Here is an 18,058-nt window from a genome sequence, read left to right as displayed (position 1 = left end):
AGGTGAGGCAGTAGGGCACTTCCCTGCAGCAGACATGCTGTCAAGTTCACTGGTAAGGCTGACCAAGGACTTTCGATGTGACATTCAAGTTTCCTTGGGCTTTGGACATGTCCTCTTCAAAAGGGTGTCCTGTCTTTTCAGACACCCAATCTGAGGATAAAGAAACGTTTCCCAATCAAGATGCCCCATGAATGTTTCCAGACACAAAAACTGACTCTAACGTATCTAAAATGAGATTTATTGCATTTCATGCAGTTTGAAGTCCATGCAGCGAAGGAGACTAGCACAATTTTTAACACATTTTTTTAAAAAGAAAAGAGGGGGCAGCAAATGCACAAAGTTCTAGTCTCCTTGAGTTCCTGGGAAAGGAGGGCTGGGAATGAAACCATTGCTTTCCATGAGGAATGACTTCATCTCCAAATGCAAGAAACACTTCCACGGTCCCTGGATACCAATACAGAGCTCTGAGGAGCAGGTGGGACAGGAGCAGAGAGGCGCAATGGGTAAAAAGGAGCTGCACCCCCTCCACCTGATTCAATCTGAGGGCAGAACAAGGGAGCAAATCTCGGGGCTGCAGCTGTTGCAAGAGTCAGGAAATGCTGTGCACCCTTAGAGAGAAAGATCTGCTCCTATAAAGTGGTGGTGGGAACCAAAGTAAGAAAAGCAAACGGAGAAATACTTCTTCAACCACGTGCTTCAAGAAAATGCCATAAATATGTTATTTAATATTCTCATTTCATAGCATTGGACACACAGCTCAATATGTGGAAATATTGATTCCTCGGAGAAAAAAATGAAATAAAAAATATTGCATCTTTCTGTTGGAGAATCTCGGCCCCCAGGCGCGGAGCGTAGTGCACCAATGTCCTAGCCTGCAGGGGGTGCTGAGGTCGCTGGTCCTCGGGGAGGGAGGTTGTGCCCATCACTTAGGGCTGTATGGCAAAAATTGTGTTTGGTGTCCTTGCCAGCTTAGGCCCTCAATCGCCGGTCACCTGGGGGGTCTGCCCATCGGTGGGCTGGTTGGCTGACTGGATGAACATGGGCTGGGCGAGGTCCTGGCCCGCAGGCATGGTGACTTGCTGGATCTGGTAGAGCTGCTGCAAGGGGGGGAGAGGAAAGAGTGAGGTCACTCCTGGGAGAGGAGCAGGCAGCTCCCTGTGGGCTTCAAGCTGGCTGGGGGACCTGGTGATACCTCAACCACTACCCACTGCAAGTGTAGGGGGAAGCGGGGGAGGGGGTGTTCTGGGAACAGCAGACATGAGGCACCCGCCTGATGGAGAGGGGGTGTGTGGTGGGCAAGGAGGAGGTGCTAAGAGTTACATTTCCTGTGGCTTTCACTTCTCTGGGCTCTGACTCTTCAGTTAGTAGCTCAGAGCCTCAAGCTTGTTGCATGCTGCTCCACTGTGACAAACACAGGCAATTCGAATACTGTACCAGCAGCTTGCAAGTCAGGCTTTCCCCAACTCTTGGCAATTCTTACTGACAGAGGCAGTTGGATTACTCCCTCTGCTTTCCTCAGGTTATCTGGCTCAGGCTGAAGTTAAGCTGAGCCTGCACTTGCTACATGGCCCTATGAAAGAGGCGACCTAGTGTTAAAGGTAGTAAAGGCTTATTACCACTAAGTCCTATGAGGTGGAATAGGCACTCCCTTGCCTATTTAGGAAAGTAATGGCCTACTGGCCTCTTGGTTTCTCAGGGCCTTCAAAAGCCCAAAAAGCCAAGACCTTCCACATAGGAGGTCTAGTACCTGATGCTGCCAGAAGCTGGTCTTGATGCCTTCTGGGCATCAGAAATCAAAAGTTTGGACATATCCTGTCATATACTCAGTAGTCACTGGGACCATGCCACAAGGGGAAAGCAGGGGTAAGAAGGAACGTCCCTTCCTTCAGCGCCTTTACAAGGCACCCTGTTTCCTAAGGCACACTGATGGAAGGCTAATATTATGGCTTACTGCAGGGGCATTACTGTTTACTGCAGGGGCAAATAGGACACCTGCATGCTAATCCTGGCTTTTCACTGAACAGTTGAGTACAAATGGACAAAGCACTTTCCAAACCTATGACTTAGTTTGTTCTTCTGTAAAATAGCAATTTGGGCGACAGAACATCTAAAGTTATTTTTAGGATGGGCGCCGTGGCTCACACCTGTAATCCTAGCTACTCAGGAGGCTGAGATCTGAGGATCACGGTTCAAAGCCGGCCTGGGCAGGAAAGTCCATGAGATTTTTATCTCCAATAAACCAATAGAAAACCAGAAATGGCACTGTGGCTCAAATGGTAGAGCACTCGCCTTGAGCTGAAGAGCTGAGGGATGGCGCCCAAGCCCAGAGTTCAAGCCCCATGACCAAAAAAAAAAAAAAAGTTATTTTTAGCTCTTACAGTCTAAACACTGTAAGATACGTGCCCTCACCTAAAGACTGCACATATGTCAACAACTTCTGTCCACTCATTGTTAGTGGAGGGCAGGACTATCGTCCTAATACCATCAAACTCCAAACCTGCACACCTCCCCCAAGCCTGCCCACCCACCCAAACTCCTTGCCCTTTGCTTCTGCCCAGGGTAGGTACCCTACCTGTCCATCTGTAAACTGGCTGAACTGCTGCTGTCCTTGCTGGACCTCTGTCTGTGTGATCTGTGGAAAAGGACAGGGCAGAGTAGATACGTTAGCTGCAGGGTCTTATCAGCACACCACTAAGAAAGATCAAAATGGGGCTGGGAAGGTGGCTCAGTGGTAGAGCGCTTGCCTTGCAAGCCTGAGGCCCTGGGTTCAATTCCTCAGCACCACATAAGCAAAAAGAAAAAAGCCGGAAGTGGCGCTGTGGCTCAAGTGGTAGAGCGCTAGCCTTGAGCTGAGGGACAGCGCCCAGGCCCAGAGTTCAGGCCCCATGACCGGACCCAAAAAAAAAAAAAAAGAAAGAAAGATCAAAATGCCCAGAAGGAAGTTTACCACAAAACAGGTGTTCGATGAAGGGCTGGAAAGCAAGCTTCTCTCCCAATCTCCTAGCTCCAATGGCTACCCAAACAGTTAACACCATGTAGGCACACAAGACATAGCTTTCCACCACCCCCTTGCCTCCAGATCAGCAGCTGAAGAGGATGCCCAGCTCCCAGTCTTAGTGCAAGGCACTCAGTATAGTCTGGATAGAAGCCTAAAAGTCATCTTTTAGCCAGAAAGGGCAGATTGCAGAAAGGGCAGAATGCTGTGCAAGGTGGTAGGTGGTCCCTTTCCCTTCTGGATGGTAGGCTCCAAACCAAACCCGTATCACCTGACTGGGAATATGAAACACCCTGGCAAGCAGTGGACCTGGCATTGGCAGAGTTCATGGCAAACCTGTGAAGTACTTTTTCCGAGTGGCAACATACACCCATCTGGGCCAAATTGGGGAGAGATGGGTATAGCAAACTTTTGTGGGAATTTTAAAATGAATTCACTGGTATGTAGATAGTAGGAAGTACTGGGAGCAGCATGGTAAACTGGAAAGGAGACTGGAGGATGCACATGCATGCGTGTCTCTGGAACATCTAACTGGCAATGGCCCCTATGTACCACCTCCTGGAATTGTCCCAGCTAACCTGCAAGGAAAGGCCTGTCCTCTCAAGTGTCCTCTTGACAGCCAAACACCACACTAGTGATCTTACCCAGGACGCTATAAGGGGCATGAACGCAGACAGGTGACAAAAGACTTTTCATTAATACTCCTTAACTTAGGTCATTCTCCTCTCACAAGTTTGTAAGCTATTTGAGGGCAGGAGCTGTATTTTGTCTTTCAACATCATGTGCCAAGTACGCATTCAAGAAATGGCCTGCAGAATAACTAGATGAGCCTGAGATAAACAATAGATTCTCAGAGATAAGATTATCTATGCCTCCTGGCCAGCAAAACCACTGTTCAAATGAATATTGAAGAGTTTCATTTATTTTCATTTACGTTGATTTGGCATTCACTGGACAAACTTTTACTGAGCACCTACTACCATGTGCTAAGCTATCACAACTACAACATGTTATTATAGAGATTTAACTGCCCCTAGGGGTAGAACCTCCCTTCTTGCTTCTCCCTCTTCTCTTCCCAATTTCTGGTTTTGAGTTCTATGCCCCAAACTGATCTCTGAGGAACCAACAACCTTACTCATTTCCTCTATTCTCAATGTCATGTAAAGTTTTTGGATCTCAAGAAGAATCTTACAAGCTTTAAAAAAAAATTTCAAAAGGGAGATGGACTCAAGAACATGACCAGTGCTGAGAAATCAGTAAGTACAACTGGGTCCTAAGAAAATTATGGAAAACCACATGTCTGTAGGTAAGCAGGTAGCAGGTATGGAAAGGGCTCTTTAAGGATCCTAGAGTCTATACAGAGCTCAGAAGTTTTGCTTTTGGCTCTTTCCTTACATTTTCCCAAATGAGATCTTCGGAGACCTGCTTTACAAACTCAGCTCTGTCACCATTGTCAATAGTACATCACCAGAAATGCAACTGGGCCAGACGGGTCCAGCTCTTAAACGATTGCTGCTTTTTTTGGGGCTGAGGCAGAAGAATCCATTAACAATGCCTCCCCTTGACCAGCATCCTCCACCCTCTGCCAACTATGCCCAGGTCCCTCAACGTCCCCAAGGCCAGGAAAAGGGAGCCCCCTCAGCACCTGTGACGCACAGCCTTCAATATCATAGGGAAAGAGCCATGTGCAGAGGTAGTATGCTTTCCAGAGGGCACAGGAGCTGCCCAAATACAGCTGCCACTGAGATTCCAGGATGGGAACAGCCTGAGGACCAGGCTTACTCTTCCCTGATGTGTACATGCACCCACTGGATTTCTTTCAGGTACCCTCAAGGCCTCTTCTACCTGTGTTCCTTTGTTAGAAACACTCTGAATCAATCTTGTGATTACCATCTGTCCCTTGGGTGCCACACAGATGGGGGCAGGAAGTGGGGCAGGTCTTGCTGAAGAATGAGGAGTTGTGTGACGAGTACTCCTTTCTCAACAGAAACGGCAGCTGCTCTGTGCCTGTAACTCAAGCCTTGCATCTCTGGGGTACATACCTGTTGGGCATTGGTGGCAAGTGTCTGGATCTGTCCCTGCACAACCTGGGTGCCTGATACAGGCTGGGCTAAGCGGATATACTGCAGCTGGCCGGCATTCAGCTGCACCTAGAACAGGGAAAGAAATAAAGGGACCAAGAAGATTGAGTTCAATCTCATATAAGTAAACTTTCCACAACTCCTCAAGCCCAAACAAAGGCCAAAATAAGCACCACCCCTTCCCCTAAAAGTCAGATAACACAAAAGAGAAGTAATCTAAGTAGACAATGGAAAAAATTCCCAGCTCTTGTCATGTGTGAGCCCAGAATGGCTACATGTTCAGGATTTGCTGGCCATTGGTTGTTGATCAGGACCTACCTGAGGCACTTGTACTAAAGATCTCTGACATTGTCAGTATGCTCATGGCCTCCTTTTCTTCCATCTCCACATTTCCCAATACTGTGAAGAGCTCTACCATCCTCCAAGAGCCTGTACAGATGGCTGTAATTCTGCATCATAGCCTTAGTGCTGCCTGGTCCATGCTGCACACTTAGAGGAAGAGGCTGGCCTGCCTTATTATCTCTGTCCTCAAGAGCCAAGACCAATGGGGGTCTGTGGGACTTTGAGGAACTTTAGTGTTCAGCACTAGCTTCTGGCCAAACACCTCCCAAGGGGAAGCAGAATCAATAAACCTCTCAGAGAAAACCTCATCATGGGAAACCAATGCTACAAAAGTGCCCTTAAGAGTCCCTCATGCTTACAATTAAGTCTTAGATAATACAATAATACCAAAGGCTGCATTTAATTGTGTGCTAAAAGCCTTAACTCAGGCTCTTAACGCTCCAGTGTGCCATGGAAATCTTAGTGCTCTGGACACGGCAGTGCAGGGAAGATGGTACAGTTACGCGACAATCTGTGGCTCAGCAGAGACAACAGGCAGCAGAAGATAGCAGCCATTCTTACCCAAGATGGAGGGACTGAAATGACTGGGAATCCAGGCCAATCTGACCTATCTCTGAGAAAGCATCCTCTTGACTGCCCAACCTGCCTCTGTTGCAAGGGGAGCTTCTTCTGTATGACTGTCATGCCTCTGCCCAGCACAAGCTTCCTCCTGCCTTCAAGAGTTAACTTTACTGCAGGAACCTGACTCCATAAAGAAAATGCTTGTAGAATACAACCACATTCTTGCTTGCAGTGTTCAATCAAATGTTTCTCTGAAACTTCTGGCCTCAATGGGTTGAAATCACCAAGAAAAAACTCATTCTGTTGGTCACTAGTACTCACACCTGTAATCCTGCCTACTTAGAAGGCTGTGAACCCCTTATTTCCAATTAGCAAGCAAAAAGCAAGGAGTACCAGCGAGAATTGAGCAAAAAAGCCAAGTAAGACTACAAGGCCTTGGAGAGAGAGAGAGAGAGAGAGAGAGACACACACACACACACACATACACACACACACACAGGCTCTTCATACACACACACATTCTCTCTGACTCTCTTTCTGTCTCTCTCTCACACACACAAAAAAACAAAAACAAAAAGTTATTCACATTCTTGGAAGATCATTCTAGAATTGTCTGCTTAAGGCAAGATAGAGGGATACAAAAATCTAAACCTATTAAGCATCTAGTTCAAAGGAAATATGGCAAAAATGTTGTGACTGGCAGTCATTTCTTTCCTGAGACTATGCCAGTAAGAGCTGCTGGTACCATGCTTAAATTCCCTAGCAAATGCAACTTCCATGTAACAGTGATAAGTTGCTTGCTGGAATGAAAGCATCTGGGAAGGGGTTTGGGAAACCTCAAATACTGAGACTGATGGTGCAAGCCAAGGATCCCATGGTGAAAACCCAGAGCTGTGTCCCAGGTGTGAGGGAAGGTATACTGACAATCGTAGGTATTTTATATTTCCTCACTAGAAAGCACCATTTGCAGAAACCCAATATGACCAAAATTTGTGAGTTAAATAGCTTCAAGCATTTTGGAAAGAGAAGCAGGGAGTTTTGATCTTCAGGTCTAAGTTCAGAGACCTGGTGATACACTACCCCTCAGTCTTCCAAGACTGGATAGGTCACAGCTTTCTTTTTTCTTTTTTCCTCCACTAATTATAGAGCAAGCTAGCTTATCCCTTGGGTTTTCAAAAGAGAAGTCCTTTTTGTCCTGAAGGTCATCACTGCTAGAAGCACTCTGCTGAGTGGCATGAGGTGTCTGGAAACCAGTGAAGATGAAACTGTAAATTCTGCAACTCATCTAGGCTAAAGTTTTGTGCTGCAATATTAAAGTTACTGAATTCTTCTTTGGCGTAAATGACCTTATTTTGACATAAACATACACAAAGGAGAACCACTCAAGGGGAGGTCCTGGGATTGGTAAGTGAGGTAAGGCAGAGCCTAGGCACCTGGAAAGGATGGTGTGGGTGCGGAGCTGAGGATACTCTGTGAGTTTTCAAAGAGGAAGTGACTAGCCAAGTCCAAGTGAGTTTCTCCATCTGCCTGCATGCTCTGTGACATTCACTTCCTAGCTTCTGATGGCAAAGTGACCAACATATAGTTTCCAAGTATTAAAACAAATTACGAGCATGTGTGCATGCATGCACACACATACATACATATGTACACACACACACACACCATCAGATCTAAGAAATGAAATCCCTCAATGCACATAAGAAACAGCAGTCAACAGTGGAGACATGGCTAAGATAAATGAAAGTCAAAAATACGCTTTAATGAAAGCTCCACTGGGAACTTATAAATATGCAACAAGTGTATTTATAGCCTTTCTTATATACCTTCCTTTTATTCTCTGCTAATCAAAAGACAGGCCTGACTTGCAGGGTCTTTGGGCCTGGTGGGGGTAGTGCCATAATCATCTGAGTAGGTAGAGAAGACATAAAGAAGGGCTGCATCACAGCGGCAAACCTAAATCCTGGACTGAAACAACGTGAAGAGTAAACAGTGAGGTTGCTGAGGAGGGCACGGGGTATAATATGAACACAGGTTAAACAGAACAGTTCTGTGTGTAAATAGGTCATATAAAATCTTTTGACGTATTTCCCATCACAAGCTGAGCATAAACAGCGCCATCTAGGTCTGGGACAGGCTTACCGGGATCTGCTGGATCTCTCCTGTGTTAGTGATGATTTGCTGCATCACCTGCATGGTCTGTCCAGTGCCACTCTGAGCCTGCTGGGCTTGACCCTGAGGCTGGGCTTGGACAATCTGCACCTGCTGGCCTTCTCCAACCTGCATTGTCACAGGTGTAGTCTGGAAGAAAAGGTCAAAAGAAAGTTGCTCGAGCTCTGGCTGAAAGCCCCTATGATTACCACGTGGCTAAAAACAAGAAGTTAACCAGGAGCACACACTCTCCATTAATGCTTAAACTCATCTCAATACTAACAACACTCAACCTACAGAGTTTTTTGGATCTTACAGTGCTGTTAAAATTAACTTTTGGGGGTGGGGTGGGGGGGAGATGAGACAGAGGAGAATGATGGAAAAGGTAACTCTGATCAAGAAGCACTAGACAGATGAACACGTTAAATCACCTTGTACAATCTTTTGAGGTTGTTTTTTTTTAAAAAATCAACTCTCTGAAAGATGGGAAAGTCAAACTGAGTTTTAGGCTCCGAGTATAGAATAATTTGCCTGGGGGACCAAATATAATTGTTTATGTTTCAAATGTTACAACTTTTCAATGTCCTTCAATGACAATAATGTGTATGATGCATACACACGTGCATGTGTACGCACACACACACACACACACACACACACACAAATCAAAAGCAGGGTTAGAAGAATGGCTCAGAGGTAGAATGTCTGCCTAGCAAGTACAATATCCTAGATTCAAACCTAAGTAAGAAAGGAAGTAATAAGTAATCATGACAGTTAACTTGAAAAATAGCCATAGTCAAGCCTGGCCCAGGTAAATTTGGAAAGCCAAACAAAATAGAAAGTGAGGCCCATATGAATTTATTAAATTCAGTGTTCTGGGCTCCTTCTTAGCCATGAAGGATAGTGGAAGGAAAATGAAGCCTGCAAGTTCATCTCCCAGGCTAGGCCTAGCACATGTTGGCTTTCATCCCCATTCAAGCTGCAGAACAACTCCTACCCATGTTAAACAGATGGCTGCCCTGGACTAGAGCGTGGTTTCCCACAGGAGAGTCAAAACACCAGACAACAACCTGAATTAAAATCGTGGATTTAAGAAACTTTACCCAATGTATATGAGAATTGGCAGATTCTGTATCTCTTTTACTAAGTGGTTTATGATCATACAAAGCTATTTTATGAGATGGTAAAGGTAACTGTCAAAAGGGTCAACCACACCTTCAAATTTCAAGACCTTCTCCCTCAATGTGATTTTTATAGATCACCTAGAGAAACAAACCCACATATCTGGCAGCAGTAGTCACGAAAGAGATCTGGAGTCCTTGAAACTAAACCTAATACTCCCAACTCCTAAGCTCTCATCCCCACCCTGATTTGGACATAGTCTGCCTCAGTTCTGAATGGAGAATCACTAAAATAAAATGACTGTGGAGGTCTCAATGAATCATGGTCTTCAAGTCATGTTTCTATTTTGATGTTCTTAATTCTGAATGCAGAGGCCTACCAGAATTATGACTGTGTGTCTAAAGTCACATTTAGGAACACAGATAAGATTCAAGTGATTACTAGGTAAGGAAAAATTACTATAAACTAGAAAACAGAAAAGAAGGAGATTTCCATGTAAGTACCTGCAGTGGGCTTGGATAACAGAGACATTTCTTCTATTCTCATATCAAAATTTTCAACTCAGCCTATCCCAAACCTCCTAAAGTCCCCAGAAGATAACAGAAAACGCAGAATTCATTTTACCACAGTATGCATTACTTTCACCTTTGCTTATCTGTATCCTTTTGCAAAGAATATTTGCATTCAACTTGAAACAGCCACTGCTAATGGTCCAGGGAGGCGTGACCCAGCAGAGGCCACCCGGAAGCAGCAGGATGGGAAAACAACAGCTGGGAGGGACCAAGTTCTCCATCCTCCCAAGCCTTATTAGCTCCAGGCTGAGTAGGTCTGGGCTAGCAGAAAAGACAGATAAAATTCTTGCTGACTTAAAAAAAAATGTAATGCTGCCAACTCATCACTGTACTTTATCAGCCCAATTTCCCCATGAGGATTTCCAAGGTATTTCTATATCATTTCAGGAAAATGAGTACTTATGTTAGCAATGGCAGCTGCCAAATCATGTACGGTGTGCCCTGCTGTCAAGGCACAACAGCTCTAGGCTTCTTAGGACGATGAGGCAATCACAGCCAACCCATAGCAGTCTCACTTAAAATTCATCTGGTAAAGAGATAAAGTGGTTGGCAGGTAAAGTGCTCCCCACTGCAGAAGCACCAGAATGAGCCAAAGACAGTCCCTTAGGACTCCTCAGAAGGCAGTGAATGCCTTGGGGCAGGGACTGGACTAAGATCAACTTTGAGTCCCTCCTGCCTAATTGCCACTGTCTGATTTAGAACAAACAACAAACAAATAAGAACAGGGAATAAATTGTAAAGTCTTAATGTCTCTATCTTTATTGCAATGTCCTTCTAGGTAAATCCAGCTTTTTTACTACCACAAATTATCCAGGATATGTTTCCTGGACTTGCCTAGATGGTCCCCACATGCTGAGTGTACTTTGCTCTATTCCCTGTATTTCTCCCCCCCCCCCCCCCCCCCGCCCGCCCCACTTCTAAGCCTTTGTTGTGCTTGGCCATCGACTATCAATACCATCTTTTCCTGTTTTATTTAAACTTCCAGTATTCCCTTGGAGACTCTTATTATTTCCTTTAGGAGCCTTCCCTATCCACCTCGTCACATCTTTCTTAGCTCCTCTTTTTGGTGTGTTCCACAGCACTCTATGTAATTTTAAGATTGTCTTACTCTTCCTAAATAGTATAACCTTTAAGTATTTGTATCCTAACTAGATTGTCAATTCCTTAAAAATCACGACTTTTATTTATGCTATGTCCCCAATACCTAGCACAGGACTTTACTCACAGTGGATGCTCACTGTTTGATGAATAAATAAAGTAATGACTGACAGAATTTGGATTCAGAGCTCACAGTACTGAGTCCTCTGCAGCCTCTCATGACTCCCAACGGATGGTACTGCTCTCAACAGTACTATGGGGGAGAGAAAAAAATCCTCTGATTACTATTGTAAAAAGAGAAGGTCACCTGACACAAACATGGTGGGACAGAGAAATGACCTGGATGAGAGGAGAGGTATGGAAGCTGGCAATGATGTCTGATATCCCCCTTAAGGGCACCAATTCCAGTTCTGGCTTAGACACATGGCAGACATAGAGTCTGCTGAAAAGACCTTCTACAAAGATCCCACCACTCTTCACAGGCACACTGAAGAAACTTTTTAAAATTTCCTTCTAAACTGTCTGAGCTCATAGAGATCTTGGAGAATATTTTGTCCATTGCAATTTCCTCATCATCTGACCTATGAGTTAACAGTCTGGGGGGAGTAAAGCAATGCTTTGCCTTGGTAACTAAATTAGGGGAAAGCTCAGGTTTCCAGGCTTCAAATCCAGTGATCTTCAATGATTTGGCTGCCTCTCTATGCTAGACAAGTTTTCCCCATACAAACCTACAAGGCAGTAGGTCACAGACCTGGCCCTGCTGAGGTTGAGCAATGATGATCTGCCCAGGCTGGATAGTAGTCGTGGAGCTGGTGGTCTGCTGGCCTTGCTGCTGCCCCTGGACTTGGACAGCAGTGGGTTGCTGAGCCAGTGTGAAATAGTATTGGACAGGCTCAGCAGGAGTCACGGACTGGCGCACCTCCTCCTGTGGGGTGGAACGAGAGGCAGGTAAGGGGAAAAGAACCGACTCAGCAACCGCCAGTGAATTTCCACTCTTTCCCAAACAGGCTATGTGCAGTTGCCTGCTGAATGCTGAGCTATCCACATTTGAAGCCAAAAGAAAGTGGAATTCGAAGAGACCAGTTGTGCTAAATCAAACTAAAAATAACAGATTCCATAGGCTTCACAAAACTTACAGCCAATTTTCTGAAGCACTGAGTAATCACCCATTGCATGATGAGTTGCAAGTGAGCAAATAATTACCGTAACTAAAAACTGTGCACCAGCAGCATGCTTGTCAGTAAGGGCTCTCAAAGCCCATGATCTGAGAACAGCACCAATTGCCAACACTGGGAAGACGCTACCCAAACATGCTGCTCAAACTGGCCCCCAATCTCCCAAACAGGCATCTCTCTTCTTACTGTGCTCCTACCACTTCAGTAGGGGCATGGCAGAGAAAAGAGAAACAGGGCTTTTCCTGGACTGGAATTTCAGAAACAAATGTCAGGTTTGAGAGCACCGTAGGTAAGTGCCCAGCTTTTCATAGCACATCAGAAGCTTTGTGGCCACTGAGGGCATGTCTATTTGGCGTCACATCCAGTTCTGGTTGTACTTAGCCACAGAAGCACTACCCAGGGGGGCCTGATGGACAGCTCTCCGCTGGGCTGCTTGCTGCCTTGGCTGGCTAGTGAGGCCGTGTTCAGTCCGTTTTGCCAAGTGAAGAGACTGCTCCTTCTTCAGCTGATGTTTTCCATGGCAGAAGGAGTAAACAACCCTCTCCCAGCCACCTTGAGCTCACAGCTGAGAGTGTAGGATGTTTACACACACTACAACATGGTTATGGCCCAGAAGGTCCGTGGTTGGCTGGAACCTGACCACTGACAGCATTGGCATCTGATTTGGAGTGATCTGTGACACATGGTGCCACTGCCTAGACAACAAAAACATATAACCACATGGCTGGCTGAGTGAAAATATTTGCTAAATTGACCCATTTTCTTGTTCTAAGTTAAGTTTGTTATATTTCAGAAAAGAAGGAACTTCATTGAGGTACAGACACTGTGTGGACTACGCAATGCTTCCAAAAGTGACATTTATAAAGTTGGTACTGACTCTGGTAGGTAACCCAAATGTATTTTCAAGATACTGTCCTCATTACAATTTTATCTACATGTCAAATTAACCCCTGGCTCTGCTCAAATATAAGTTCTATGAGGGAAAATAAACTCTCTCTCTCCTTCCCCTGCTATTCCCATAAAGGTACTCAGTACCTCTGCTGCATGATGAACAGATTTATATAGATGAGCAGAAAGCTGGAGGTAGGAAAGCACTTTTTTGAATACAAGTTGGTGGTAGGACAAATTTCCTTAACTCCAACAGCTGTTATCAATAGAAGAGTCCCTGAGATGGGGTGTGGCTTACGTGGTAGAGAGCTTACCTAGTAAGTATAAGGCTCTGGATTCGATCCCAGTGTAGCAAAAAAGAGAAACGTTCCTAAACTCTGTTTTGTTTCCTACAGGATTCTGTGACCGGTGTGATAAGAAAGCTAGTGTCTCTTACAGTATGGAGCTTGCCTGGCGACAGGAGGCTCAGGATACTAGAAGTAGGACTGCTATATAAAGCCTCAGAGTAACTTGGCTTGCTAATGGCCAGCCACTCAGATGAGGAAGAACTAAACAACATTCTGGGTATCTAAGTAAGTTCTTAACCATAAGCTGATCTTCCAGGTTAACATAATCCCCCAAATGATCATGCTGAGGCAGGATAAAGAGGAGATCCCTTTTTGTTTTCATCTAGTTTCAATTTCTAGAGCAACCTTATATTACAAAGCCAAGTCCATTTCAACTCTTTTTTTTGTGTGTACCAGTTCTGGGGCTTGAACTCAGGGCCTGGATACTATACCTGAGCTTTGCTCAAGGCTAGCACTCTACCACTTAAGCCATAGCTCCACTTCTGACTTTTATAGTATTTAATTGGAGATAACAGTCTTATCAACTTTCCTGCTTGGGTTGGCTTCAAATTGTGATTCTCGTATCTCAGCTTGGGTTGGCTTCAAATTGTGATTCTCATGTCTCAGCTCCTAAGTAGCTAAGAATACAGGCATGAGCCACCAGCGCCCAGCTCAACCCTAACTTCTTACATTAGCAAATGCTAGCCCAGCAACTAGGTCTTGGCTGGATACCCTTAACTTTAAGCAATGAAACAAAGGCTCTTTTCAAAACTGGTGAAATAGGCTCAATGTGTTATTTTCCTTTTAAATCCAGAAATCACTAAAGTCCAAACCTAATTTGGGAAAGAGGAACAACCAGAACCAGTTTATAGGAAGTCAGGCAAGAGAGACTCCTGGCCCTTCTTGGCTTTGACCTCTGGTTGGTTTCCACATGTTCATGAACATAGCAGATCTAACACTGACTATGACCTCTTTACCAGACAAAAATGCAAATCCTTTAAATATCCCTTTTCCAGAACACACCCTTGCCAAAAGTTATGCCAGTAAGTAGGTACCTTCTTTTGTGCTTCCTACTAAATCCTCTTGGATGGTTTATGAACTAGGCAGTGTCTGGGAAACTGAGTGACCCAGAGAGGTACTACATCTGTGTTGTCAAGACAAAGCATAGCTGTTCTCAAATCATTGGGACAGCCTCTGCATTATGAAGACTCATTATTTGGCTAATGGAGGTCAAGCTAGCAATGATTATGCTGGATTTAAAGAAATGGGTGAAAAGATAATGATATTTCAATGGGCAGGAACTTTCAACTCATAGCTTAGTGGGGGCAGAAATCAGGCCTCAACTACCTTCTATTTTCAAAGTCTTTACTTGCTTCCCTGAAGAAAAGTGAGATTTCTAAGCATCTTTGAGAAGTCAGAGGTCTTAGAACCACAACTCAACATTCTAGCTAGTTCCTCTGCCAGCAGTAGGACATCACCCTGTGCACTAAAATAACCCTTGAATGACTAGATCAATCCAGAAAGAAACACTTGCTCAATCTTAGCAGTGGCCTCTTCTACAAGAGGGTTTGCCTTTAGAATCATTTCAGAGACTGAGACTGACAATGCCATAGAAAAGCAGTAGCACAAGAGTCATCACTACAGCATTGTGCAGCCAGCCCCAGAACAGAAAAAATGCATTTGCTTTCATGGCAAGAGTGCTCTGTTGCCTCCTTCAGTGGGTGAGTTTGGGAGAGTAGGCGCTTTTAAAGGACTTTAGAAAGTGCCAGCCAATTTGGAGCTTGGGAAAACATGTCTACAGAGGATTAAAAGTGCTATCTTAGAATTTCAGGCCGGCTTTCAGCAATCTCAACCTTTCAATGGCTAGGCAGCAATTGTCCTGAATAGGATGGCAATCAATAGCTCAAACACCTACAAAGAACTAAATCCAGGCAGCAATGAGCTGTTTCAGCTAGATACTCTTTAAAAAGGGACAGATCAGAGTATTTCAAGCCTGACACCCTGAGAGCCAGAAGCACTGAGAACTCTGGAGGAAGAGCTAGGACAAGGTACTTCCCTCCAGCTAGTCTATTCTGCAAGCACCCACAGAACAAGGAGTTAGCATTATGAGAATGAGCAAGGCTTGATTTCATCATAGAGCTCATCACCTTGTTTCTAGATGGTGCTTCTGATGGACAGACAGAAGGAAAAGGTCTAGCAAGGAAAGTAGGCATATGGCTATTAACTGCTATTAAGGCAGAAGTGGTCTGTGTTCTTGTACTTCTCAGAGAGGAGGAAGCAAGAGGAGCAATTGAGCCTGTAGGCACAAATCTACAATGTCTAAAAGCCGTGGTGCAGCTGTGGACGACTGCGGCAGCCTGCCGCTGTAAACATCCGACTGAAAGCTCCTCTGAACACCTTACAGCTTCCAGTCAAGGATGTTTACAGTAGCAAAGACTGCCCAGAAAAAGAGCTGCAATAAGGTACACCCTGCTCCAGTAGGGAGATGACACAGGGCTTGCTAATTCCTCATGTGGGATCAGAATTAATGTCCATTAGGATGCCCACTTGCCCTACACTCTTTCTGAGTGACTGGGCTAATATAGGCCAGCATAGGGACGAATTGTCACTAAATGTCGGTTTCTAAGGATAATTACCCTACAAAATAATTTGTTAGAAACACTTGAAATCTTATTAAAATAAGCAAGCAGAACAAATTATAGCTTTGCTCCTATGAGAGACTGCCTCAATTTCCCAAGTGTTTCTACTACCTAGTGAGTTATGCAAACCATATGCCTAAAATAAGACTCACAGGACAAGGTTCTATTACAATGCAATTAAGAGCTATATGCATCCAAGTACTGAAAAACTATTGGTGTGACCTTTGGCAGGAGGAGGCAAACACATTTTAAGTGGTGGTTCTTAAATTTGGTTGCACACTAAAACAAGAAGGCATCACAGATTCTGATTCAGCTGATGGGGAATAGAGCCTCAGTACTAGTTTCTTAAACCCCAATAAGTGTTGGGTCCTACAAGAGCTACATTGCAGAGTAAGAGAAAATAAAGTCCATGAAATATCACTGTGTACTCTGAGAAGCTGTGCTGAAAATTGGATGTCTATGACTCACTGAGCATGTTCTCCCACCCCAGATTAAGAACTCTGGTAAGATTTCTTAAGATACTCAAATGAGCTTCACTCTACTCTTTGTAATGACAGGCTTTAATTATTTTGTCTATTTTCCTAAAATACCACTTCAGAGGCACTGAGTTAAAAGTATCCATAAATGAGTAAGAGGAGATGTTAAGGATGGATCTGGACTAGAGAAGAGAAGAGGAGAAAAGATATAGCAAATGTCTTGTGCAGAAAGTGGGAAGGAGCATATCTGACTGACAGCAGCGTGTCAAGGCTCTGCAGTCAACAGCATAGCCATGCCTTCCCAGCTCACCTGACGCTTTGGAGGTTTCAGTTCATCTCTTGGGACAATATCGATGAGAAAGTCAAACTGATCAAACTTTGTAATTGCCATGGCGATATCATTCCTCTGTAACAAAGAAAGTAGAATGAAAAAGTAGCCCAAGGAGAGACTAGTTCACCTGGTTTATACTCTCTCCAAGTTAAAAGAAGGAGATAACTCTAAACTAAATACTCCTGCCATGTCTGTAGCTGAAATAAATAGAGCCAAACTCAAACACCATATTATCAGACTTGCTGGACACAGATCTACAAAAAAAGAAGGGGATACAAGTAGTTCATGATCTAAAATTGGACACTTGAGCCTCTGTCTACTACTATTCCTGCCTGATCTGATCCTAAGATCCTCCACACAGCTATCAAAGTATTATTTTCCAGCTAAATTAGGACAAAGTCAGCAATTCACCTGGTAGGTCTCCCTGGTCATTCTATTGTTGGCAAGGTCAGCCTATCATTCAATTGCAAAACCTTTTTAGAGCTCTAAGTAATATTTGTCTCTAGTTCACAGTAGTTACAACTGAATAGAAGATCTAAACATGTTTACTCCCATAAGGCTATAATTTCTTTGTGTGTGCTATGGAGCTTGTCTGTCCCTAAACTTTTTTGCCAAGGCTAGCACTCTACCACTTGAGCCACAACTCCACTTCCAGCTTTTTGGTGGGTCACTAGAGATATGAGTTCCAGGGACTTTCCTGCCTTTGCTGGCTGTAAACTAAGATCTTCAGATCTCAGCCTCATGAGAAGATAGGATTACAGGCATGAGCCATGGGCACCAGGACTGATTTTCATTTTAAAACCGAAACCTAGCCAGGTGCTAGTTAACAGTAGAACCCGGGGATAGAAAATATGCAGATACTGACTGTAAATTCTGCTTATATTTGAAATTTTTCATAAAAAACAGGGTACTGAGGGGAAAGTCAATACACTGAACAAAAGTCCTTAGCATCCTTTATACATCACACTTCAAGCAAAAGCAACCAATCAGACAAAATAGGAGATGGAAATTTTCTGTTTTGGGGCTGGGAAGGTGGCTCAGTGGTAGAAAGCTTGCCTTGCATGGCTGAGGCCCTGGGTTCGATTCCCCAGCACCACATAAGCAAAAAGAAAAAAGCCGGAAATGGCGCTATGGCTCAAGTGGTAGAGCGTTAGCCTTGAGCTGAAGAGTTGAGGGACAGCGCCCAGACCCAGAGTTCAGGCCCCACAACCGGACCCCCCCCCCCCCAAAAAAAAAATAATTTTTCTGTTTTTTCCTTCCCTGGTATCTGTGATGGTTTGAAACCACTGAAATGCAAAAAC

The 18,058-nt window shown here is 44.5% G+C and overlaps 1 protein-coding gene across 4 annotated transcripts in view; it reads right to left on the bottom strand.

Annotated features, from left to right (window-relative positions):
* Positions 1-310: 310 nt before the first annotated feature.
* The window catches only part of Nfyc (nuclear transcription factor Y subunit gamma), a 78,975-nt gene continuing 61,227 nt past the window's right edge, over positions 311-18,058 (bottom strand). For 3 of the 4 annotated variants that reach the window (XM_042675950.1, XM_042675932.1, XM_042675960.1), the window contains exons 5-10: positions 16,737-16,832; positions 11,674-11,847; positions 8,122-8,280; positions 5,038-5,145; positions 2,573-2,632; positions 311-1,097 (exon numbers count right to left, since the gene is read on the bottom strand). In XM_042675950.1, coding sequence (XP_042531884.1) covers positions 978-1,097; positions 2,573-2,632; positions 5,038-5,145; positions 8,122-8,280; positions 11,674-11,847; positions 16,737-16,832 — 717 coding nt within the window. In that variant the 3' untranslated portion in view covers positions 311-977. The remainder of the gene's footprint in view (positions 1,098-2,572; positions 2,633-5,037; positions 5,146-8,121; positions 8,281-11,673; positions 11,848-16,736; positions 16,833-18,058) is intronic. The other variant, XM_042675942.1, reaches the window with a different exon arrangement.

The sequence above is a fragment of the Dipodomys spectabilis genome, unplaced genomic scaffold (genome assembly GCF_019054845.1).
Source record: "Dipodomys spectabilis isolate Male_0828 unplaced genomic scaffold, ASM1905484v1 ptg000002l, whole genome shotgun sequence".
Lineage (NCBI taxonomy): Eukaryota > Metazoa > Chordata > Mammalia > Rodentia > Heteromyidae > Dipodomys > Dipodomys spectabilis.
This window is presented reverse-complemented; position numbering and strand designations above follow the sequence as displayed.